Source organism: Eptatretus burgeri, chromosome 12 (genome assembly GCF_056783735.1).
Source record: "Eptatretus burgeri isolate ZD-2024b chromosome 12, Ebu_testis_v1, whole genome shotgun sequence".
Classification (NCBI taxonomy): Eukaryota; Metazoa; Chordata; class Myxini; order Myxiniformes; family Myxinidae; genus Eptatretus; species Eptatretus burgeri.
In genome coordinates, this window is record NC_140972.1 from 74,683,981 (window position 1) to 74,708,979 (window position 24,999).

The 24,999-nt window shown below is 52.5% G+C and overlaps 2 protein-coding genes across 2 annotated transcripts in view; one reads left to right on the forward strand and one right to left on the reverse strand.

The window, feature by feature from the left end:
* LOC147015922 (uncharacterized) overlaps positions 1 to 12,464 on the forward strand; it is a 74,342-nt gene extending 61,878 nt beyond the window's left edge. The window contains exon 2 of the mRNA XM_085848546.1: positions 11,474 to 12,464. The gene's annotated coding sequence lies outside the window, so the exon portion shown is untranslated. The remainder of the gene's footprint in view (positions 1 to 11,473) is intronic.
* The window catches only part of IMMT (inner membrane mitochondrial protein), a 62,824-nt gene that overhangs the window by 18,124 nt on the left and 19,701 nt on the right, over positions 1 to 24,999 (reverse strand). The window contains exon 5 of the mRNA XM_085848537.1: positions 1,702 to 1,848. Within this exon, the coding sequence (XP_085704663.1) occupies positions 1,702 to 1,848 (147 nt within the window). The remainder of the gene's footprint in view (positions 1 to 1,701; positions 1,849 to 24,999) is intronic.

Here is a 24,999-nt window from a genome sequence, read left to right on the forward strand (position 1 = left end):
TTGCAAGCTCATCTGCAGCCAACACTACATAAACTGATAGACAAACCACACCTGCTGGCTTACAAATCATACAACCAGCTTGGCAACAGGCCTTATCCATACACCGTTCAGGGAATTGAGGCAGCAGTGGTGTGGCAAGATGCCACTGCCTTGGGTTACAGGAGTGTGTCTTACATGACTGCTTGTGAACACCTATACAACAACTCCAGGTCATTCCGATTGCAAACTCGGACTAAAGAAGTTAGAGGCCCATCGACTCAGCTTCATCGCGAGAGATTCCAAGGATCTTCAAAGACTTGGTTTGCACGGCGTCAAGCCGAGAAAGGTGACGCAGGGGCACGAGCCCAGAGGGGGGAGCAGTTGAGGGAGCAGGGGTACTCCATTAAGCTGTGGATGAAAGCCTCGCAAGTGGATAGAAGCTCAGCTGTGCCAAGGAAGGACATTGCACGATGGAGGATCTGTGACTGAACTTTTTTGAAAGGGTTGTTGCAAAAGTAAATGGCAGGGTTTGTGGTACAGTCCTTTTGGAGAGAGTTAGTGCGTCGGAGTTCTCATGATTAAAAGACATCTCCCAAGTAGTAGAGAAACTTTTAATTTTTTTTCCATGGTCTGAAGAGAGGGAAAGAGGCTGCAGCCTGCCTGTCTGAAGGATGATGGAAGTCACAGCAGAGGATGGAGTCATCAGCGAATAGATAAAGAGATCACTGATGGAGATTAGGAATAGAGTGGGGCCTAGAACTGCCTTGGGGGCACTCCAGCCATGACAGGGAGAGGAGAATGAAGGATTCCGTTGAGAGAGACACGTTGGCTAGAGTGGAGGAAGTCAGTGATCTAAGATTGGAGTTGGCCTTGGATTCCACAGGCAGACAGTTTGGAGAGCAAGGCCAGATGCTAGACTTATGGTATTTTAAGTCTCGAAGTTAAGGATGAAACATCACCTGTGACAGAGTCTGTTCTATCCTAGGTGCTGTAAAATCTGTGGAGCATTTGTCATGGTCAGTCAACAATGCTGCCATATTTGAAAGTTCATATCTCGGGAACCAATTAACCAACGATGCTGAATATTTGGCAGAGCAAAGTGCATCAACAACAACTTTCAGTGTACCAATTTGCAAGGAATTTGGAAATGGTGAGGAAAGTGCTGTGTTGAAGTGGTATGGAGTGACCCTCATGCAGATCAAGGGAGAGTTCCTTTTATTTACAACACTGTGCATGCTATAATCTTGCTATTCAATAGCAAGCCATGGGTTTGAGGTTTTGAGAATCACATTATGGTCATACATTCTTGCACAACATGCATTCAGCTGCTCAATTCTCGAGAACCACAACAGCTAGATGTGTAAACTGGGAGGGCCATATGTGTGCAAGGCCATCATCTGGTTCATCGAACAAGCAGAAGTGACTTCATTGGTTTTTTTGTTTTTTTAACAAGCCAGATAACATACACACACACCCAATCTTCAATGAGACAAGGCTATCATGCTTGCTGCGATCACCCAAGGACTCTGCCAAGTGGGTACAGCTAAACAGCTAAACAGCAAGTGGGTACAGCTAAAAGAGCAGAGAAAAATAAATGAACAAATCAAAAAGGATCAAAGATTTGTTCAGCCTCCAAATAACCTTTACATCTCACAACAAATCCAAGTATCCCTCTAAATTCCCACCACAACTGCATCGTCACCGGCCAAATGGAACCCTCACCTTGCGATGTTTTCATTTCATGTTCTTTGTGTGTTGCGTCTGCTGTCTGGTACGGCACTTCCTTCACATCACTCTCTAAGCCAGGAGCTGGCACGCTTGGCACATCTCCCGTGGATGAAATGATCACCGCAGCATCTGAGGAGAGTTCTGCACCCCAGAGCACGTAATTGGACAGCAGCCCTCAAAGTGGCACGGTCATATGCCAAAACACAAGTAGCTTAATAGCAACTGAAAAAACGATCAGAAGCAAAATTGTAACTTTTTTTTCTTTTTAATCCTCAACACAAAAGAAACATTTCCTCTCAAATTAAAAAGTACATCATGAACCTTGTATTGGAACAAACATGACACCGTTGTCCAAATTGTACTGCACACGAGTGACCAAAGCAGAACAACAAGGTGTTGGAACAACACATTTACTGGAATGAAGAAAAGGAGACTCTGGGGTCAAGCCAAGAAAGTGACCAGAGATGAAAAAGTAATAAATAAATAATCTTACAGATTAGCTTGAGGATTCTGAAAGACACAAAAACAAGCAAAACAAAGTGAAATAACACAATATTAACAAACCGCGAAACGGAATGAGTTGAAAACTGGTGGCTGTACTCGGGCGGGGGAGGGGGGGTGCAGGGGAAGCATTTTTCATATAGCACCACTATAACACCACAAGTCATAATAAGACATGCCTTGACAACAAAGAAAACTAGAACTACGTTGTCGATGGCACACCATCGTATATTCCTGCGCGCACTGCCTTGTCCCATTAACGCTTGGTGAAATTTTATCTTGCAAAATGGATTGACTATTCTTTTCTATTTGATGTGCCTTATGACCAAAGACTTACTATGTTTACGAAATCAGAAATCATTGCAAGCATGTCAACATTTCATGAAACATTAATTTAACACTGTCCAGCAATATTGAACTGTGCATCAATTTCATCATAGGAATGAACTGTGTATTATATTAATTATAATTATTCATAATCAATTAGATAAATACAGTAAAAAACCTGTGACTGTTTGTCACTCATGAGGCCACATAAGTAAGTTCTTTATAAAATAATTTACCATGTAGAATGGTAAATACACTTTAAAAAAAATCAGCCCCCATGACCCCACCCCTCTGGCCTGGCCCCGAGGGGTCATATCAAAAATCCGACAGTGTTGTGGACTTCCCCATACATATATCTACTATGTCCCAAAGTTTCAAGTTCCTATCTCAAACGGTGTAGGAGGAGCTATTTTGACCCCCTATCCGCTAAGCACCCCCTGCCCCCCAAGCACCCTCTGATCATCATGTGTTTCAAAAAATATGTTGTTAAATGTATAACTCATGACTGTTTTATTTAAAAAGCTACAAGACAATTTTTTTTTTTTTTTTAATCGACCCCCATGACCCCAACCCTTCTGGGTCATATCAAAAATCCGAAAGTGTTGTGCACTTCCCCATACATATATCCACTATGTCCCAAAGTTTCAAGTTCCTATTTAAAACGGTGTTGGAGGAGTTACAGGGTAAGACGGACGGACGGACAGACGGACGGCGGAGACAATCACAATATTCCCACTTTTCTTCGAAAGCGCGGGAATAATAAGCTGTCGACCTTGTCTGTTTCGTCCTCATGTCAATCTCTCAAATATGTTGCCCATCACTACCTCACACGCTCACCCGTGCAAATGCTGATTCTTTTCCTCTCGAGGCTATTACTATGGTTATTATTTTATTCCTGCTTGTGCATGTCTACCCTACACTCCTTCCTCCCCCCCACAAAAAAATACCCTTTTGTAGTTTGTGAACTTGTTGCCCTTGGTTATTTAGCTTCATGAGCTGAGACTCTTGTAAAAATAAAATAAACAAACAAACAAGCCTCAGAAAATTAGAAAAATACATTTATCAGTACTCGTATACCCACTCCCAATGGAAACATGATTCCGAGACAGGAAGGGTCATGATATCCCTCTGTAGTGTGTGTGTGTGTGTGTGTGTGTGTGTGTGTGTGTGTGTGTGTGTGTGTGTGTATGTGTGTATATATATATATATATATATATATATATATATATATATATATATATATATATATATATATATATATATATATATGTATGTATATATATATATATATATATATATATATATATATATATAAATATATATATATATATATATGTATATATGTATATATATGTATATATATATATATGTATATATGTATATATATATATGTATATATATATATATATATATGTATATATTGTTGCGGATTTCGCGCCCGCCGGCGTGCTGACGGCCACGTAACTCGAATCGCGGCACGTCGCCCACCGGACGGACAATCCAGTCGTGACCCTCTCGGACTAACGCCGGGAACCAGTCACGGGTGGACCTTTCGGTCTCACCGCGATCGAGCCAATCAGCCCCCGCGTGGGATAGGGTTGCTCGCCAAATTCGACCTACCTAAGTACCCACGCGGAGGGTAGACCGGGCGATCGCACCTCGCCGCAGGTCGACTTCGGACACGGGCCACTTAAGCGACCCGTTCCGTACTATCAGAATAACCGAGCGGTGTTATCGTCGACCTCGACGGTTCGATTAATTATCGGGCGTATTCAGCCCACTACCAACCCTTTACGTGAAGCAAGATGAGGATTCAATGGGAGAAATGACGAAGCGAAGCGGGAAACAGTTCAACACAAAGCACATTTATTCACGGCACACGGGAAGCACACATATTCAATTCCACCAAAAGCACACAGAAAAGACACAATGCAATTTACACAAAAGTCAAATATAAAAGCGAAAACACAATGCAGAGCTAATACCGACTACCGAGCACACGGCAACACTTATACAATTCTACTTCACAGACGGCGCCGACAACACATACCCAAAACCAAGGAAAAGAAATACCCTCAAGGATGAGGCGGGCCTGAGGCCGAGACCGGGTCGCGCCTACCCGTCTGGTGATGAGACGCGGAGCGGCGATGGCGCCCCAACCCCGCGGGCCTCGCGGGCAGTGTCTGGTAGGGGGTGGGAAAGGGGCCCCCTTGGTCGCACTATCTCAGCGCGGGGGGAAACAGGAGGGGGTTGCTGATGCTCGGGGTATAGAGGATCTTTATTATCCCTGGTGTGCGTCTCCACCTCGGCCAGGTCGCGCTGTCGGCCTCCCTCGGGTGCAGCTCCCTGCACGACGCGAGCACCCCCTCGTCTGGTGTCGCCGCTTTCCACAGCTCGTCCCCTCCGTTCCGACTCCAACGCACACGACGAGCAGCTCCACCGCCCGCAAAGTCTTGACCCTCTGCTTCCGACTCTCCTACTCTCCGCCTCTGGACTCTCCGACTCTCGACTCTGGACTCTCTGACAGACTCTCGACTCTCTTCTTTGGACTCTCCCCTGACTGACGAACACGGTCCTTTTATCCCCCCGTAGCTTCGCCTTTGACCCCCTCCCTTTGACCTTTCACCTCGCTCCCCATTGGCCCGAGAAAAAGTGGGCGTGAAGGCTTTTTGATCCACAAATTTGCATATATCGATCGTCCTGGAGGCGGGGCCAAATCGCCCCTCGCTCACCGATTGGACGGCAAAAAGTGGGCGTGTGTCGTTTTTGATCCGTTTTTGAAGCACAAAATCCGTGATTTTGTACACGCTGTTCGACGCGCGCCCTGCACGAGTCCAACACCGGTACCCACAGCGGGGCAAGAACGGTGGCGATGCTACGGTTGCGAGGTGTGACGTGAAGGTCGTGGCGGTTGTGGTGAAGCGGTGGTTGTGGTTGTAATCATGGCGGTTGGTCCAAAATAAAGATAGTAAAAGAAAAACGGCTATCCTGAAGAGTCGCAGCACGTATAAATGACATGTATTCCCACTAGACAAAGGGTTTGGGCCTAACTACACATGCACTTACCGAGATACCTCACCTAAGGGACCTGAATGGTGGTTTGCGAATTTGGTAACCACAACACTACTCCCTCCCCTTTTTACAGACTCGTCCCGAGTCGTCAAATTTTCGTGTGCCATCATGTGTAGTTTTCCCCTAGTACATTTTACCTACGGATCCCTGAGTGCGACATTCATGGTATTCGTGTCCCCAAAATAAATAACCTGAGGGCTGCGTAACTATCTAAACAAACTCACTCACACGGACGACTTAAATAAAATTGCCGGCGCTAGACAGACATGCCGGGGGCGCACTCATATGTACAGTACATCTTAACCTTAACTTACAAATTTTACACTAAACCATGGCCCAGGATCACTGAACTCTGCAAAAGAAAAGCAGTTAGCAGGGAGCCAGGCTGCCCGCATGCAGTCTCTGGCTCAAAACAATGCAGGTGACAGGGAACGTGGCTGGCTGCTCACACGCAGTCCAAGGCCTTCCCTTTTGAACTGAACGCAGTGAACCACAACGGTGCATGGGCTGCACAAACGCAGTCTCCGTGCCAGCTCAAGTGGCACACGCAATGAGCACAACGAATGGATGCATGCATGGACACAAACACGGTGCACGGGCCGCCACTGCAGGCCCGTGTTGTAGCCGCCAACAGGGCAGTTCTCGCAGCTTGCAAATTGTTGCTTTTACGATCCTGGCGCACATGGAAATGAACGGGGGGGGGGCAAAGCAAAAATTGAACGGGGCTGGTGAACGTGGGCAGTGGGCATGGCATGGCAAAGGCAAGCAGGCAAACACAGCCCGCAGAAGAAGGCCGCTGCAGGCAAACTCAGCCCACAGAACCAGGCCGTTGCAGGCAAACACAGCCGGCAGATGAACTGGCCGGCACAGGCCTTGAAAAAAAACAGCCAGCAGATGAACTGGCCGGCACAGGCCTTGCAGCACAGCAGCTGCAGACGATCCAGCCGGCACAGGCCTTGCAGCACAGCAGCTGCAGACGAAGTTGGCCGGCCTCCGCCTTGAAGCAAAACACGGCCAGCCGATGAAGTTGGCCAGCTCTTGCCGTTCAGTGGAGGTTGGTGGAGGGAGTGCGGTGGTGCTGGCCACTTGGAAGGCGGGCTCGGACCTACCTACCTGTCTCCCTCCCACCTATCGCCTTTGCCTGTCACTGTACATACCCACTCCCTTAATTTGTCAAACCCCAATTTAGCCCCCTTAATTTTTTTGTTGTTTTTATTTTTACTTCCCCACTATAAATCGTCCCCTAACCCCCTTTATCGTCCTTGTTCGGCTAACCTATTCTGTCACCTAGCCTACTCCCAACCCCTACGTTCCCTTCCCGGAGGGGAATAAGGGAGAGCTAACGTCCTGTGTCGAGGCCCAACGAAGCCTCAGAATGGCCTCCCCAGAGTTCGGCGATCTAACCCAAAGTGGGTCCAGCGGCCCACAACGACAGCGAGGGGATGGATGGTGCGGAGGAGTACATCTCCTTATCTACCCTATCCATTTAACTGTTAAACTACCCCGGGGCTTTCAACAAGCGCCTCTCGCTTAAACTATTGGTTCTAACAACCCAGATTCCCGTCGCCTGTGTTGGTGTCCTCACAATTTCGGGCCTCGCCCCCCAATTTTCTCTCCGTGCCCTCACACGGTCTCCTGGCTGGGACACGTGGCTCCCTTTGGCAGGCACGACCCTCTGCCGATTCTCCCGCTATGGCACCCCTGGGCACTAAACTGCCTCCGAGCCTACCAGCTCCCTAACACCGGGGAGTGCCCCCCATGGCACCTCCCCTGAAACGCACACGTGGCAGGCCGGCCTCCCGGGCCCCTTTCCGAGGGTCACCCGTGCCCACAACACTGCCCACGCGGCTAATGGCGCCCCGGGCCCCCGCACCAAGCAGGCGCACCCGTGCCCACTACTCTATCCCGGCCCCCCATGGGCCCATGGCCTACCACGGCCGACTAGCCTGGTGCCCGGGGTACCCACTCAGCGATACTCACCTTTCGCAGCCACGCTCCCAAGCCCGTCAACAGGGCTCCTGCACCCCTCCAAATGGGTCTCGAGCCTACTTTCCCACCAACAACAAAACGACCTCCATATTTCAATTTGACTAACCCAGTGTTGTGGTTACCAAATTCGCAAACCACCATTCAGGTCCCTTAGGTGAGGTATCTCGGCAAGTATATGTGTAGTTAGGCCCAAACCCGTTGTCTAGTGGGAATACATGTCATTTATGCGAGCTGCGACTCTTCAGGATAGCCGTTTTTCCTTTACTATCTTTATTTTGGACCAACCGCCATGATTACCACCACAACCACAACATCAACCACCAACCACAACGCCGCTTCACCACAACCGCCACGACCTTCACGTCACACCTCGCAACCGTAGCATCGCCACCGTTCTTGCCCCGCTGTGGGTACCGGTGTTGGACTCGTGCAGGGCGCGCGTCGAACAGCGTGTACAAAATCACGGATTTTGTGCTTCAAAAACGGATCAAAAACGACACACGCCCACTTTTTGCCGTCCAATCGGTGAGCGAGGGACGATTTGGCCCCGCCTCCAGGACGATCGATATATGCAAATTTGTGGATCAAAAAGCCTTCACGCCCACTTTTTCTCGGGCCAATGGGGAGCGAGGTGAAAGGTCAAAGGGAGGGGGTCAAAGGCGAAGCTACGGGGGGATAAAAGGACCGTGTTCGTCAGTCAAGAAGAGTCGGTCGGAGAGTCAAGAAGAGGAGGGTCGGAGAGTCAAGAAGAGGAGAGTCGGAGAGTCCAGAGGCGGAGAGTAGGAGAGTCGGAAGCAGAGGGTCAAGACTTCGCGGGCGGTGGAGCTGCTCGTCGTGTGCGTTGGAGTCGGAACGGAGGGGACGAGCTGTGGAAAGGCGGCGACACCAGACGAGGGGGTGCTCGCGTCGTGCAGGGAGCTGCACCCGAGGGAGGCCGACAGCGCGACCTGGCCGAGGTGGAGACGCACACCAGGGAAAATAAAGATCCTCTATACCCCGAGCATCAGCAACCCCCTCCTGTTTCCCCCCGCGCTGAGATAGTGCGACCAAGGGGGCCCCTTTCCCACCCCCTACCAGACACTGCCCGCGAGGCCCGCGGGGTTGGGGCGCCATCGCCGCTCCGCGTCTCATCACCAGACGGGTAGGCGCGACCCGGTCTCGGCCTCAGGCCCGCCTCATTCTTGGGGGTATTCTTTTCCTTGGTTTTGGGTATGTGTTGTCGGCGCCGTCTGTGAGGTAGAATTGTATAAGTGTTGCCGTGTGCTCGGTAGTCGGTATTAGCTCTGCATTGTGTTTTCGCTTTTACATTTGCTTTTTGTGTAAATTGCATTGTGTCTTTTCTGTGTGCATTTGGTGGAATTGTATATGTGTGCTTCCCGTGTGCCGCGAATAAATGTGCTTTTGTGTTGAACTGTTTCCCGCTTCGCTTCGTCATTTCTCCCATTGAATCCTCATCTTGCTTCACGTAAAGGGTTGGTAGTGGGCTGAATACGCCCGATAATTAATCGAACCGTCGAGGTCGACGATAACACCGCTCGGTTATTCTGATAGTACGGAACGGGTCGCTTAAGTGGCCCGTGTCCGAAGTCGACCTGCGGCGAGGTGCGATCGCCCGGTCTACCCTCCGCGTGGGTACTTAGGTAGGTCGAATTTGGCGAGCAACCCTATCCCAGGCGGGGGCTGATTGGCTCGATCGCGGTGAGACCGAAAGGTCCACCCGTGACTGGTTCCCGGCGTTAGTCCGAGAGGGTCACGACTGGATTGTCCGTCCGGTGGGCGACGTGCCGCGATTCGAGTTACGTGGCCGTCAGCACGCCGGCGGGCGCGAATACCGCAACACTGGTGTCAGGTCGTGCGATATAAACTCATCGCCCTCCTCGCGGCACTGGTATCGGAGAACAGGAAAACGGGCTCTCCTGTCTCCGGCTAAATTCACGGGAATCGGTCCAGGGGTGAGAGAAGCGACCCCCGATTCCCTCCAAATTACGAGCGAGCAAATTAACCCTTCACGAGAAGCAAGATGGCGTCTCAAGGCGAGCGGGAGCCGGGGGTATTAGAAGTGGATGTAGAATGTGTAGGATCCATGGTCCAGGATGGAATCCCCGAGCAGGAAATGTTGATTGTGCAGGAACACGGACTCGCCCAACTGAACCCAGGGCCCGAGGTGGGTGCGGCAGCGGCCGCGGTGTATGACACCTCCCCCCCCCCCTCTCCACCAAGACCCTTCCCCAACCCCTGCCGAAACGGCTCACTTGAGTGCATCCGACATGGCCCAGCTATTCACCATGCTGGCACAAATGAATGCGGAAATAAAAAACGAAATGAAAGGCATGAACAAACAAATGAACGAAAAAAATGGATACATTCACAAACGAAATAAAACGCATGAAAACTAAAATGGAAACAAACATGAAGGAAGAAACGAAAAAGCTACGGGGTGAGACGCAGAACATGGGCCGATGCCTGCAGGCGGGCATGAAGGCCGTGACCAGGGAGCCTTGTGGGGACACGAATCCCCAGTGTGGTTGTCCCTGTGTGTGTGGTGCAAGGTGTGAGTGCGTCCCCGTGTGTGGAAGCGACCCCGTGTGTGAGTGGTGTGGTGGCGAGTGTGCCGGAGTGTGTGCTTCCCAGCACGCCGTGTGTGGATGAGGCACCGCGGGTGAGTGCCCCCGCGTGTGTGAGTGAGGGACGGTGTGTGGATGAGGCACCGCGGGTGAGTGCCCCCGCGTGTGTGGGTGAGGCACCGTGTGTGAGTGAGGCCGTGTGTGTGGATGAAACGGCCAGTATGAGTGAGGCACCGCGGGTGAGTTCCCCCGCGTGTGTGAGTGAAGCACGGAGTGTGGATGAGGCACCGCGGGTGAGTGCCCCCGCGTGTGTAAGTAGTATGGTTTGTGTGAGTGGTGAGGCACCGTGCGTGAGTGAACGGCCGTGTGCAAGGTCGCTGTGTGCAAGGGAGACCGTGTGTGTGAGAGAGCGGTATGTGAGGGAGATGTCGGTTGGCATGCGGGAGCACGCAGCCGCGTCTCCCGGTGTGAATGTGATGGAGTGGACTGTGTGCGTCGTAACACGCAGGTATGCGTGTGTGGAATGGAGACGGAGACGGCGACAGAAGAAAGAAAGCCGAGTAGCGGCTGTAGTTGTTTCGGGGACCGTGCCGGGTTCACCCAGCAGTGAGCACGAGGTTCGTGCTGTGCAACGCACGAGACCGCCACGTGCTCGCTTGCGAGAGTGAAGTCCCGGTCCGGAAACGCACGCGGTGGATTTGCCGATCCCGCGGACGGACAAAGTTTAGGCAGGACTACGGATTTGGACCGGACGGGTTCTCCACGCGATCGTGTGTGTTAAGCTCCAACGGGCAAAGCACATGTGTTCGCGTGGGGAACCCCTCGAGACGTGGGGCTTGTGTTTTTTTTTATGCGCACGGTGACGCCATGGCTGCACGTGGGGTTGGAATCCGGCAGGAGGGGTATCTCTGCTGGATGGAACCGTCCAAGGAGGGACGAGGAACACGTGCAGCTGCATGACGTCACGGGCAGGTGCAAAGTGCGCGAGCTATGAGTTGCCGCGCAGGTGCTGCGCATGAAAAAAAAATAAAATAAAAAAAGAAACAAGCCTCACTTTCGGGTGCACAGGATTCCTGGGCAAAGGGTGAAAGACCCCCTTGACACCCAGGGCACAGGATGGAAACTAGTTAGGGGGAAGGGTTAGCTTAGTTAGACCGACTTCATGGGGCAGGGGTAAGTCCTCATGGAGTCCGTGGAATGGATTAGGTAGAGGGATTTAGTGAGCTTTAGGTTGGGAAATAAAATGAATTTTTGAGTTAGGAGACAGTGACAGACTTGTGGATGTGTAGCGGGGACGTAGTTTAGCTACGTAGTGTTAAAAGGAACGTGCTATAGTTTAAGGGACGACGTGGGAGCACGAGTTAGTTAGGGGATGTAGTTAGGAGGATGGCAGAGTTCAGCGGTGTGTGTGTTGAAGAGTTGTGAGGTGAGTACATGGTGAGTGAGTGAGGCCAGCGGGTCTGTGTGTATGGAGCGAATGGGGAATGCATGGTGCGATGAGTGATTGGGGGGAGGAGTGACTCCCGCCCAAGGGACCCCGGGGTCAGTATAAAGTGAGTTATCTGGGTTAGTCAAATTGAAAAATGGAGGTCGTTTTGCTGTTGGTGGGAAAGTAGGCTCGAGACCCATTTGGAGGGGTGCAGGAGCCCTGTTGACGGGCTTGGGAGCGTGGCTGCGAAAGGTGAGTATCGCTGAGTGGGTACCCCGGGCACCAGGCTAGTCGGCCGTGGTAGGCCAAGGGCCCATGGGGGGCCGGGATAGCGTAGTGGGCACGGGTGCGCCTGCTTGGTGCGGGGGCCCGGGGCGCCATTAGCCGCGTGGGCAGTGTTGTGGGCATGGGTGACCCTCGGAAAGGGGCCCGGGAGGCCGGCCTGCCACGTGTGCGTTTCAGGGGAGGTGCCATGGGGGGCACTCCCCGGTGTTAGGGAGCTGGTAAGCTCGGAGGCAGTGTAGTGCCCGGGCGTGCCATAGCGGGAGATTCGGCAGAGGGTCGTGCCTGCCAAAGGGAGCCACGTGTCCCAGCCAGGAGACCGTGTGAGGGCACAGAGAGAAAATTGGGGGGGCGAGGCCCGAAATTGTGAGGACACCAACACAGGCGACGGGAATCTGGGTTGTTAGAACCAATAGTTTAAGCGAGAGGCGCTTGTTGAAAGCCCCGGGGTAGTTTAACAGTTAAATGGTTAGGGTAGATTAGGAGATGTACCCCTCCGCACCATCCATCCCCACGCTCTCGTTGTGGGCCGCTGGACCCACTTTGGTTATAGATCGCCGAACTCTGGGGAGGCCATTCTGAGGCTTCGGTGGGCCTCGACACAGGACGCTAGCTCTCCCTTGTTCCCCTCCGGGAAGGGAACGTAGGGGTTGGGAGTAGGCTAGGTGACAGAATAGGTTAGCCGAACAAGGACGATAAAGGGGGTTAGGGGACGATTTATAGAGGGGAAGTAAACATAAAAGTAAAAATAAATAAGTTGGGGCTAAATTGGGGTTTGGAAAAATTAAGGGAGTGGGTATGTACAGTGACAGGCAAAGGCAATAGGTTGGGAGGGAGACAGGTAGGTAGGTCCGAGCCCGCCTTCCAAGTGGCCAGCACCACCGCACTCCCTCCACCAACCTCCACTGAACGGCAAAGGCTGGCCAACTTCATCGGCTGGCCGTGTTTTGCTTCAAGGCAGAGGCCGGCCAACTTCATCGGCAGCTGTTGTTTTGCTGCAAGGCCTGTGCCGGCCCACTTCATCTGCCGGCTGGCTGTTTTTTCTTCAAGGCCTGTGCCGGCCAGTTCATCTGCCGGCTGTGTTTGCCTGCAGCGGCCTTCTTCTGCGGGCTGTGTTTGCCTGCTGCCTTTGCCATGCCATGCCCACTGCCCATGTTCACCAGCCCCATTCAATTTTTGCTTTGCCCCCCCCCCCTGTTCATTGCCATGTGCGCCAGGATCGTAAAAGCAACAGTTTGCAAGCTGCGAGAACTGCCCCGTTGGCAGCTACAACACGGGCCTGCAGTGGCGGCCCCTGCACCGTGTTTGTGTTCACCCATCCATTCGTTGTGCTCATTGCGTGTGCCACTTGAGCTGGCACGGAGACTGCGTTTGTGCAGCCCATGCACCGTTGTGGTTCACTGCGTTCAGTTCAAAAGGGAAGGCCTTGGACTGCGTGTGAGCAGCCAGCCACGTTCCCTGTCACCTGCATTGTTTGAGCCAGAGACTGCATGTGGGCAGCCTGGCTCCCTGCTAACTGCTTTCTTTTGCAGAGTTCAATGATCCTGGGCCATGGTTTAGTGTAAAATTTGTAAGTTAAGGTTAAGATGTACTGTAAATATGAGTGCGCCCCCCGGCATGTCTGTCTAGCGCCGGCAATTTTATTTAAGTCGTCCGTGTGAGTGAGTTTGTTTAGATAGTTACGCAGCCCTCAGGTTATTTATTTTGGGGACACGAATACCATGAATGTCGCACTCAGGGATCCGTAGATAAAATGTACTAGGGGAAAACTACACATGATGGCACACGAAAATTTGACGACTCGGGACGAGTCTGTAAAAAGGGAAGGGGGTAGTGTTGTGGTTACCAAATTCGCAAACCACCATTCAGGTCCCTTAGGTGAGGTATCTCGGCAAGTATATGTGTAGTTAGGCCCAAACCCGTTGTCTAGTGGGAATACATGTCATTTATGCGAGCTGCGACTCTTCAGGATAGCCGTTTTTCCTTTACTATCTTTATTTTGGACCAACCGCCATGATTACCACCACAACATCAACCACCAACCACAACGCCGCTTCACCACAACCGCCACGACCTTCACGTCACACCTCGCAACCGTAGCATCGCCACCGTTCTTGCCCCGCTGTGGGTACCGGTGTTGGACTCGTGCAGGGCGCGCGTCGAACAGCGTGTACAAAATCACGGATTTTGTGCTTCAAAAACGGATCAAAAACGACACACGCCCACTTTTTGCCGTCCAATCGGTGAGCGAGGGACGATTTGGCCCCGCCTCCAGGACGATCGATATATACAAATTTGTGGATCAAAAAGCCTTCACGCCCACTTTTTCTCGGGCCAATGGGGAGCGAGGTGAAAGGTCAAAGGGAGGGGGTCAAAGGCGAAGCTACGGGGGGATAAAAGGACCGTGTTCGTCAGTCAAGAAGAGTCGGTCGGAGAGTCAAGAAGAGGAGGGTCGGAGAGTCAAGAAGAGGAGAGTCGGAGAGTCCAGAGGCGGAGAGTAGGAGAGTCGGAAGCAGAGGGTCAAGACTTCGCGGGCGGTGGAGCTGCTCGTCGTGTGCGTTGGAGTCGGAACGGAGGGGACGAGCTGTGGAAAGGCGGCGACACCAGACGAGGGGGTGCTCGCGTCGTGCAGGGAGCTGCACCCGAGGGAGGCCGACAGCGCGACCTGGCCGAGGTGGAGACGCACACCAGGGAAAATAAAGATCCTCTATACCCCGAGCATCAGCAACCCCCTCCTGTTTCCCCCCGCGCTGAGATAGTGCGACCAAGGGGGCCCCTTTCCCACCCCCTACCAGACACTGCCCGCGAGGCCCGCGGGGTTGGGGCGCCATCGCCGCTCCGCGTCTCATCACCAGACGGGTAGGCGCTACCCGGTCTCGGCCTCAGGCCCGCCTCATTCTTGGGGGTATTCTTTTCCTTGGTTTTGGGTATGTGTTGTCGGCGCCGTCTGTGAGGTAGAATTGTATAAGTGTTGCCGTGTGCTCGGTAGTCGGTATTAGCTCTGCATTGTGTTTTCGCTTTTACATTTGCTTTTTGTGTAAATTGCATTGTGTCTTTTCTGTGTGCATTTGGTGGAATTGTATATGTGTGCTTCCCGTGTGCCGCGAATAAATGTGCTTTTGTGTTAAACTGTTTCCCGCTTCGCTTCGTCATTTCTCCCATTGAATCCTCATCTTGCTTCACGTAAAGGGTTGGTAGTGGGCTGAATACGCCCGATAATTAATCGAACCGTCGAGGTCGACGATAACACCGCTCGGTTATTCTGATAGTACGGAACGGGTCGCTTAAGTGGCCCGTGTCCGAAGTCGACCTGCGGCGAGGTGCGATCGCCCGGTCTACCCTCCGCGTGGGTACTTAGGTAGGTCGAATTTGGCGAGCAACCCTATCCCAGGCGGGGGCTGATTGGCTCGATCGCGGTGAGACCGAAAGGTCCACCCGTGACTGGTTCCCGGCGTTAGTCCGAGAGGGTCACGACTGGATTGTCCGTCCGGTGGGCGACGTGCCGCGATTCGAGTTACGTGGCCGTCAGCACGCCGGCGGGCGCGGACTACACATGCACTTACCGAGATACCTCACCTAAGGGACCTGAATGGTGGTTTGCGAATTTGGTAACCACAACACTACCCCCTCCCCTTTTTACAGACTCGTCCCGAGTCGTCAAATTTTCGTGTGCCATCATGTGTAGTTTTCCCCTAGTACATTTTACCTACGGATCCCTGAGTGCGACATTCATGGTATTCGTGTCCCCAAAATAAATAACCTGAGGGCTGCGTAACTATCTAAACAAACTCACTCACACGGACGACTTAAATAAAATTGCCGGCGCTAGACAGACATGCCGGGGGCGCACTCATATGTACAGTACATCTTAACCTTAACTTACAAATTTTACACTAAACCATGGCCCAGGATCACTGAACTCTGCAAAAGAAAAGCAGTTAGCAGGGAGCCAGGCTGCCCGCATGCAGTCTCTGGCTCAAAACAATGCAGGTGACAGGGAACGTGGCTGGCTGCTCACACGCAGTCCAAGGCCTTCCCTTTTGAACTGAACGCAGTGAACCACAACGGTGCATGGGCTGCACAAACGCAGTCTCCGTGCCAGCTCAAGTGGCACACGCAATGAGCACAACGAATGGATGCATGAATGGACACAAACACGGTGCACGGGCCGCCACTGCAGGCCCGTGTTGTAGCCGCCAACAGGGCAGTTCTCGCAGCTTGCAAATTGTTGCTTTTACGATCCTGGCGCACATGGAAATGAACGGGGGGGGGGGGGCAAAGCAAAAATTGAACGGGGCTGGTGAACGTGGCCAGTGGGCATGGCATGGCAAAGGCAAGCAGGCAAACACAGCCCGCAGAAGAAGGCCGCTGCAGGCAAACTCAGCCCACAGAACCAGGCCGTTGCAGGCAAACACAGCCGGCAGATGAACTGGCCGGCACAGGCCTTGAAGAAAAACAGCCAGCAGATGAACTGGCCGGCACAGGCCTTGCAGCACAGCAGCTGCAGACGATCCAGCCGGCACAGGCCTTGCAGCACAGCAGCTGCAGACGAAGTTGGCCGGCCTCCGCCTTGAAGCAAAACACGGCCAGCCGATGAAGTTGGCCAGCTCTTGCCGTTCAGTGGAGGTTGGTGGAGTGCGGTGGTGCTGGCCACTTGGAAGGCGGGCTCGGACCTACCTACCTGTCTCCCTCCCACCTATCGCCTTTGCCTGTCACTGTACATACCCACTCCCTTAATTTGTCAAACCCCAATTTAGCCCCCTTAATTTTTTTGTTGTTTTTTTATTTTTACTTCCCCACTATAAATCGTCCCCTAACCCCCTTTATCGTCCTTGTTCGGCTAACCTATTCTGTCACCTAGCCTACTCCCAACCCCTACGTTCCCTTCCCGGAGGGGAATAAGGGAGAGCTAACGTCCTGTGTCGAGGCCCAACGAAGCCTCAGAATGGCCTCCCCAGAGTTCGGCGATCTAACCCAAAGTGGGTCCAGCGGCCCACAACGACAGCGAGGGGATGGATGGTGCGGAGGAGTACATCTCCTTATCTACCCTATCCATTTAACTGTTAAACTACCCCGGGGCTTTCAACAAGCGCCTCTCGCTTAAACTATTGGTTCTAACAACCCAGATTCCCGTCGCCTGTGTTGGTGTCCCTTTGGCTCCCTTTGGCAGGCACGACCCTCTGCCGATTCTCCCGCTATGGCACCCCTGGGCACTAACCTGCCTCCGAGCCTACCAGCTCCCTAACACCGGGGAGTGCCCCCCATGGCACCTCCCCTGAAACGCATACGTGGCAGGCCGGCCTCCCGGGCCCCTTTCCGAGGGTCACCCGTGCCCACAACACTGCCCACGCGGCTAATGGCGCCCCGGGCCCCCGCACCAAGCAGGCGCACCCGTGCCCACTACTCTATCCCGGCCCCCCATGGGCCCATGGCCTACCACGGCCGACTAGCCTGGTGCCCGGGGTACCCACTCAGCGATACTCACCTTTCGCAGCCACGCTCCCAAGCCCGTCAACAGGGCTCCTGCACCCCTCCAAATGGGTCTCGAGCCTACTTTCCCACCAACAACAAAACGACCTCCATATTTCAATTTGACTAACCCAGCTAACTCACTCTACACTGACCCCGGGGTCCCTTGGGCGGGAGTCACTCCTCCCCCCAATCACTCATCGCACCATGCATTCCCCATTCACTCCATACACACAGACCCGCTGGCCTCACTCACTCAACATGTACACGTACTCTCCTCACAACCCACAACTCTTCAACACACACACCGCTGAACTCTGCCATCCTTCTAACTACATCCCCTAACTAACTCGTGCTCCCACGTCGTCCCTTAAACTACAGCACGTTCCTTTTAACACTACGTCGCTAAACTACATCCCCTCTACACATCCACAAGTCTGTCACGGTCTCCAAATAATCCCATTAATCAATTCCCTAACCTAAATCTGGCTACAATCCCTCTAACTAATCCATTCCACGGACTCCATGAGGACTTACCCCTGCCCCATGAAGTCGGTCTAGCTAAGCTAACCCTTCCCCCTAACTAGTTTTCATCCTGTGCCCAGGGGTCAAGGGGGTCTTCCACCCCTTGCCCAGGAATCCTGTGCACCCGAAAGTGAGGCTTGCTTTTTCTTTTTTTTTCTTTACATGCGCAGCACCTGCGCGGCAACTCGCGCACTTTGCACCTGCCCGTGACGTCATGCAGCTGCACGTGTTCCTCGTCCCTCCTTGGACGGTACCATCCGGCAGAGATACCCCTCCTGCCAGATTCCAACCACACGTGCAGCCATGACGTCACCGTGCGCATAAAAAAAAAAACACAAGCCCCACGTCTCGAGGGGTTCCCCACGCGAACACATGTGCTTTGCCCGTTGGAGCTTAACACACACGATCGCGTGGAGAACCCGTCCGGTCCAAATCCATTTCCCTGCCTAAACTTTGTCCGTCCGCGGGATCGGCAAATCCACCGCTGGCGTTTCCGGACCGGGACTTCACTCTCGCAAGCGAGCACGTGGCGGTCTCGTGCGTTGCACAGCACGAACCGCGTGCTCCCTGCTGGGTGAACCCGGCACGGTCCCCGAAACAACTACAGCCGCTACTCGGCTTTCTTTCTTTACATGTCGCCGTCGTCGCCTCCATTCCACACACGCATACCTGCGTGTTACGACGCACACAGTCCACTCCATCACATTCACACGGGGAGACGCGGCTGCGTGCTCCCGCATGCCAACCGACATCTCCCTCTCATACCGCTCTCTCACACACACGGTCTCCCTGGCACACAGCGACCTTGCACACGGCCGTTCACTCACGCGTGCGGGGGCACTCACCCGCGGTGCCTCACTCGCACTCCGTGCCTCATCCACACACGCGGGGGCACTCACCCGCGGTACCTCACTCATACACACGGCGACACACACACGCGGTCTCTTCCACACACGGTGCCTCACCCACACACGCGGGGGCACTAACCCGCGGTGCCTCACTCACACTCCGTGCCTCATCCACACACGGCGTGCTGGGAAGCACGTACTCCGGCACCATCGCCACCACACCACTCACACGTGGTGCCTCACTCATACTGGCCGTTTCACTCACACACACGGCCTCACTCACACACGGTGCCCCATCCACACCCGGCGTGCTGGGAAGCACGCACTCTGGCACCATCGCCACCACACCACTCACACACGGGGTCGCTTCCACACACGGTGCCGCACTCACACCTTGCACCACACACACAGGGACAACCACACTGGGGATTTGTGTCCCCACAAGGGTCTCCGGGGCCTCTATACCCCCCAAGCTCTCCGTGCACCCGTCCACAGCACTCCTCCTCTCAACCTCGCAAAGCACGACCGAACTCACCTGGTCGTGACTCGCCTCAAGGGGGCATACTCCCTCCCCTCATTCCTGGAGGAGGCCATCCAGGTGCTCGCACTGGGTCTCTACCCAGTCCGCCAGCTCACCCCCATTATCCTCCACTACCTCTGTGTGTGTGTGTGCGTCACTTACCCCGTCTTCCTCGTGTAGTCTTTCCTCTATTTTTTCTATCTCCCGTGTCTCTGCCAACTCCTCTTCACCCTTTACCTCCCTTGTCTCAACTATTATTTCCTTTGTCACGGCCTTCATGCCCGCCTGCAGGCATCGGCCCATGTTCTGCGTCTCACCCCGGAACTTTTTCATTTCCTCCTTCATGTTTGCTTCCATTCCGTTTATTTGCTTGTTCATTTCGTTTTTCATTTCATTTGTATTTGTATCCATCTTTTCGTTCATGCCTTTCATTTCGTTTGTATTTGTATCCATCTTTTCGTTTATTTGTTGTGTATTCGCATCCATCTTTTCATTCATGCCTTTCATTTCGTTTTTTATTTCATTTGTCATTGCCGCCAGCATGGCGCATAGCTGGGCCACGTCGGGTGCGCTTGAGTGAGCCGTTTCGGCAGGGGTTGGGGAAGGGTCTTGGTGGAGAGGGGGGGGGGAGGTGTCATACACCGCGGCCACTGCCGCACCCACCTCGGGCCCTGGGTTCAGTTGGGCGAGTCCGTGTTCCTGCACAATCAACATTTCCTGCTCGGGGATTCCATCCTGGACTATGGATCCTACACATTCTACATCCATTTCTAATACCCCCGGCTCCCGATCGCCTTGAGACGCCATCTTGCTTCTCGTGAAGGGTTAATTTGCTCGCTCGTAATTTGGAGGGAATCGGGGGTCGCTTCTCTCACCCCTGGACCGATTCCCGTGAATTTAGCCGGAGACAGGAGAGCCTGTTTTCCTGTTCTCCGATACCAGTGCCGAGAGGAGGGCAATGGATTTGTATCGCACGACCTGACACCAGTGTTGCGGATTTCGCGCCCGCCGGCGTGCTGACGGCCACGTAACTCGAATCGCGGCACGTCGCCCACCGGACGGACAATCCAGTCGTGACCCTCTCGGACTAACGCCGGGAACCAGTCACGGGTGGACCTTTCGGTCTCACCGCGATCGAGCCAATCAGCCCCCGCGTGGGATAGGGTTGCTCGCCAAATTCGACCTACCTAAGTACCCACGCGGAGGGTAGACCGGGCGATCGCACCTCGCCGCAGGTCGACTTCGGACACGGGCCACTTAAGCGACCCGTTCCGTACTATCAGAATAACCGAGCGGTGTTATCGTCGACCTCGACGGTTCGATTAATTATCGGGCGTATTCAGCCCACTACCAACCCTTTACGTGAAGCAAGATGAGGATTCAATGGGAGAAATGACGAAGCGAAGCGGGAAACAGTTCAACACAAAGCACATTTATTCACGGCACACGGGAAGCACACATATTCAATTCCACCAAAAGCACACAGAAAAGACACAATGCAATTTACACAAAAAGCAAATATAAAAGCGAAAACACAATGCAGAGCTAATACCGACTACCGAGCACACGGCAACACTTATACAATTCTACTTCACAGACGGCGCCGACAACACATACCCAAAACCAAGGAAAAGAAATACCCTCAAGGATGAGGCGGGCCTGAGGCCGAGACCGGGTCGCGCCTACCCGTCTGGTGATGAGACGCGGAGCGGCGATGGCGCCCCAACCCCGCGGGCCTCGCGGGCAGTGTCTGGTAGGGGGTGGGAAAGGGGCCCCCTTGGTCGCACTATCTCAGCGCGGGGGGAAACAGGAGGGGGTTGCTGATGCTCGGGGTATAGAGGATCTTTATTATCCCTGGTGTGCGTCTCCACCTCGGCCAGGTCGCGCTGTCGGCCTCCCTCGGGTGCAGCTCCCTGCACGACGCGAGCACCCCCTCGTCTGGTGTCGCCGCCTTTCCACAGCTCGTCCCCTCCGTTCCGACTCCAACGCACACGACGAGCAGCTCCACCGCCCGCGAAGTCTTGACCCTCTGCTTCCGACTCTCCTACTCTCCGCCTCTGGACTCTCCGACTCTCGACTCTGGACTCTCCGACCGACTCTCGACTCTCTTCTTTGGACTCTCCCCTGACTGACGAACACGGTCCTTTTATCCCCCCGTAGCTTCGCCTTTGACCCCCTCCCTTTGACCTTTCACCTCGCTCCCCATTGGCCCGAGAAAAAGTGGGCGTGAAGGCTTTTTGATCCACAAATTTGCATATATCGATCGTCCTGGAGGCGGGGCCAAATCGCCCCTCGCTCACCGATTGGACGGCAAAAAGTGGGCGTGTGTCGTTTTTGAAGTACAAAATCCGTGATTTTGTACACGCTGTTCGACGCGCGCCCTGCACGAGTCCAACACCGGTACCCACAGCGGGGCAAGAACGGTGGCGATGCTACGGTTGCGAGGTGTGACGTGAAGGTCGTGGCGGTTGTGGTGAAGCGGTGGTTGTGGTTGTAATCATGGCGGTTGGTCCAAAATAAAGATAGTAAAAGAAAAACGGCTATCCTGAAGAGTCGCAGCACGTATAAATGACATGTATTCCCACTAGACAACGGGTTTGGGCCTAACTACACATGCACTTACCGAGATACCTCACCTAAGGGACCTGAATGGTGGTTTGCGAATTTGGTAACCACAACAATATATATATATATATATATATATATATATATATATATATATATATATATATATATATATATATATATATATATATATATATATATATATATATATATATATATATTGTTGCGGATTCGCGCCCGCCGGCGTGCGAGCGGCCACGTAACTCGAATCGCGGCACGTCGCCCACCGGACGGACAATCCCGTCGTGACCCTCTCGGACTAACGCCGGGAACTAGTCACGGGTGGGCCTTTCGGCCTCACCACGATCGTGCCAATCGGCCCCCGCGTGGGATAGGGTTGCTCGCCAAATTCGACCTACCTAAGTACCCACACGGAGGGTAGACCGGGCGATCGCACCTCGCCGCAGGTCGACTTCGGACACGGGCCACTTTAAGCGACCCGTTCCGTACTATCGGGATAACCGAGCGGTGTTATCGTCAACCTGGACGGTTCGATTCATTATCGGGCGTTTTAGCCCACGACCAACCCTTTACGTGAAGTAAGATGGAGATTCAATAAAGGAAAAGACGAAGCGAAACGGGAAAACAGTTCAACATAAAGCACATTTATTTCGCGATGAACGGAAAGCACACATATACAATTACACCAAAAGCAAATGTAAAAGAAGAAGAAACCCACAATAATACACAAAAAGCAAATGTAAAAGCAAAACACAATGCAGATCTAACCGACTACCGAGCACACGGCAACACTTATACAGTTTTACTTCACAGACGGCGCCGACAACACATATACTCAAAGCAAAAGAAAAGGACCACCCTCAAGGATGATGGGGGCAGACGGGCCTGGGGCCGAGACCGCGTCGGGCCTAGCCGTCTGATGAGCCGCAAAATGGCGGTGGCGCCCCGACTCCGCGGGACTCGCTGGGACTGCCTGGTATGGGGTGGGAACGGGGCCCCCTTCTCGCACTATCTCAGCGCGGGGGGAAACAGGACGGGGTTGTTGATACTCGGGGGAAGGAGGATATCTCCCTGGCTCGGGTCCCGCGACGAGCGTCTCCACCACGACCTCGGTCGCGTTGCCGGCCTCTCCTCTCCGCAGCTCCCCGATTCTGACACGAGCACCCCCTCGACTGCCTTCACCGCCGCCACCTCTCCAACTCTTCACAGCTCCGTCCAACTGCCTTCTCCGACTCCTCTCTTGACTGGCTCTTCCCAACTCAACTCCGAACTGAACTTGACTGACTACGACTACTTCTTTTCCCAACTCCACCGACTGCCTTTTCGGCGAGCGAACGCGGCCCTTTATAGCCCCGGGGCTTCGCTCCTTCACCTTCGACCCTTTACCTCTGGCTGGCTCCCCATTGGACAGAGGAAAAGTGGGCGTGAATGCTTTTTGATCCATGAATTTGCATATAGCGATATTACTCCGACGCACCTGGAGGCGGGGCCAAATCGCCCCATACTCACTGATAGGACGGAACAGAAGTGGGCGCGAGTCGTTTTTGATCCGATTGCTTCGGAAAGGCCAGCGCCTTTGCACCCGCTGCTCGGTGCGCGCCCTGCACGAGTCCAGGACCGGCGCCCACAAGCGGCGCGGAAATGGCGGTGATGCGATGGTTGCGAGAGCGAGTTGTGACGGTAAAGGTCGTGGCTGTGGTTGTGAAGCGGCGTTGCGGTTGGTGGTTGTTGTGTGATGGCTGTTGAGACGTGGTTGGTGGTGGTAGTAATGGCGGCTGGTCCAAAATAAAGATAGTAAAAGAAAAACGGCTATCTAGAGGGGTCGCAGCCCGAATGAATGACATTTATTCCCTCGAAACAACGGGTTTGGGCCTAACTACACATATACTTACAGAGATATCTCACCTAAGGGACCTGAATGGTGGTTTGCGAATTTCGTCAACCACAACAATATATATATATATATATATATATATATATATATATATATATATATATATATATATATATATATATATATATATATATATATATATATATATATATATATATTACAGTAGATATAGGCTCAGGTCCATTTGTCTACCGTTGACACGATCACGATAAACAGAGAATGCCTCAAGGATGTCGGGATTCCTCCAGATTTCTCAGTTTCATGTTAAACTAGAGGGGGAGCACTCGGTAGAGTGCAAAACCTCTGCCGCCAATACTGTGAGGTCACTCAACTGAACCTGATATCCTATTCATTCAATTTGACGTCAACAGTGCTCACAGAGTTATAGTTTGCAACTTTCCCTTTTACATACTCAATTCATTCGTCATAACTGGATTCCTTGAGACAGAAATTGATTTTACGTGGGTATATCCACCTGAAGTTCCAAAATCAGCCGCAATTATAAATTTTGGCATATTTTTCAAAATGGATCGCACTCTACTGAACCACGATTGAATAAACTAAACTAGATCGACGCGCATGTGGAAATGCCCAAAAAAAATAAAAATAAAAAATCGAAATTTTTTTGAAAAAAAAAAGTTGCAAAATTGTTTTTTTTTTTACTCTAAATTTTTTTTTGGGGGGGTTGAAAATAACTTAAAACATGTAGAAATGCAAAAACAAAAATTCAAAGACATTTTCAAAATGGCCGCCATAGCGCCCATATTGCACTTTGGACCAAGTCCAAAATCTAATGGCATGATCCTTAAACCATACCTAATCGCCCCACCAAGTTTCGTCGAAATCCGTCGAGGAGTTTTTCCGTAATACTGTTCACAAACAAACAAACAAACAAACAGACAGGGGTGAAAACAGTAACCTCCGTCCATCTTCGATGGCAGAGGTCAACAACAGCAGCAACTGTTTAAAAAGGTAATCATACGCGTTTGTGGTTTCGTTTTTAGATCCTCGTGGAGGATCTGTCTTACTCACGTTGTTGTTCTTGTGGACTTTTTTGTTTCACAGAAACTTGGTATATATATAATACCCTGCGCAGACAGTAATCATCTCTGATTTTGAAAATTCCTCAGAGAAAAAAAAAAAAGTTACGACGTCAAAATATCTCCTCTAATGGAAATCGCCCAAAATATTATCTCCGAAACTAGGCAAGCTTTTTGAATTCTGTTTGCGGGAATCGAACAGGGCATTAGCAGAGATGAATTACCACACTATAACGTCATATCAAT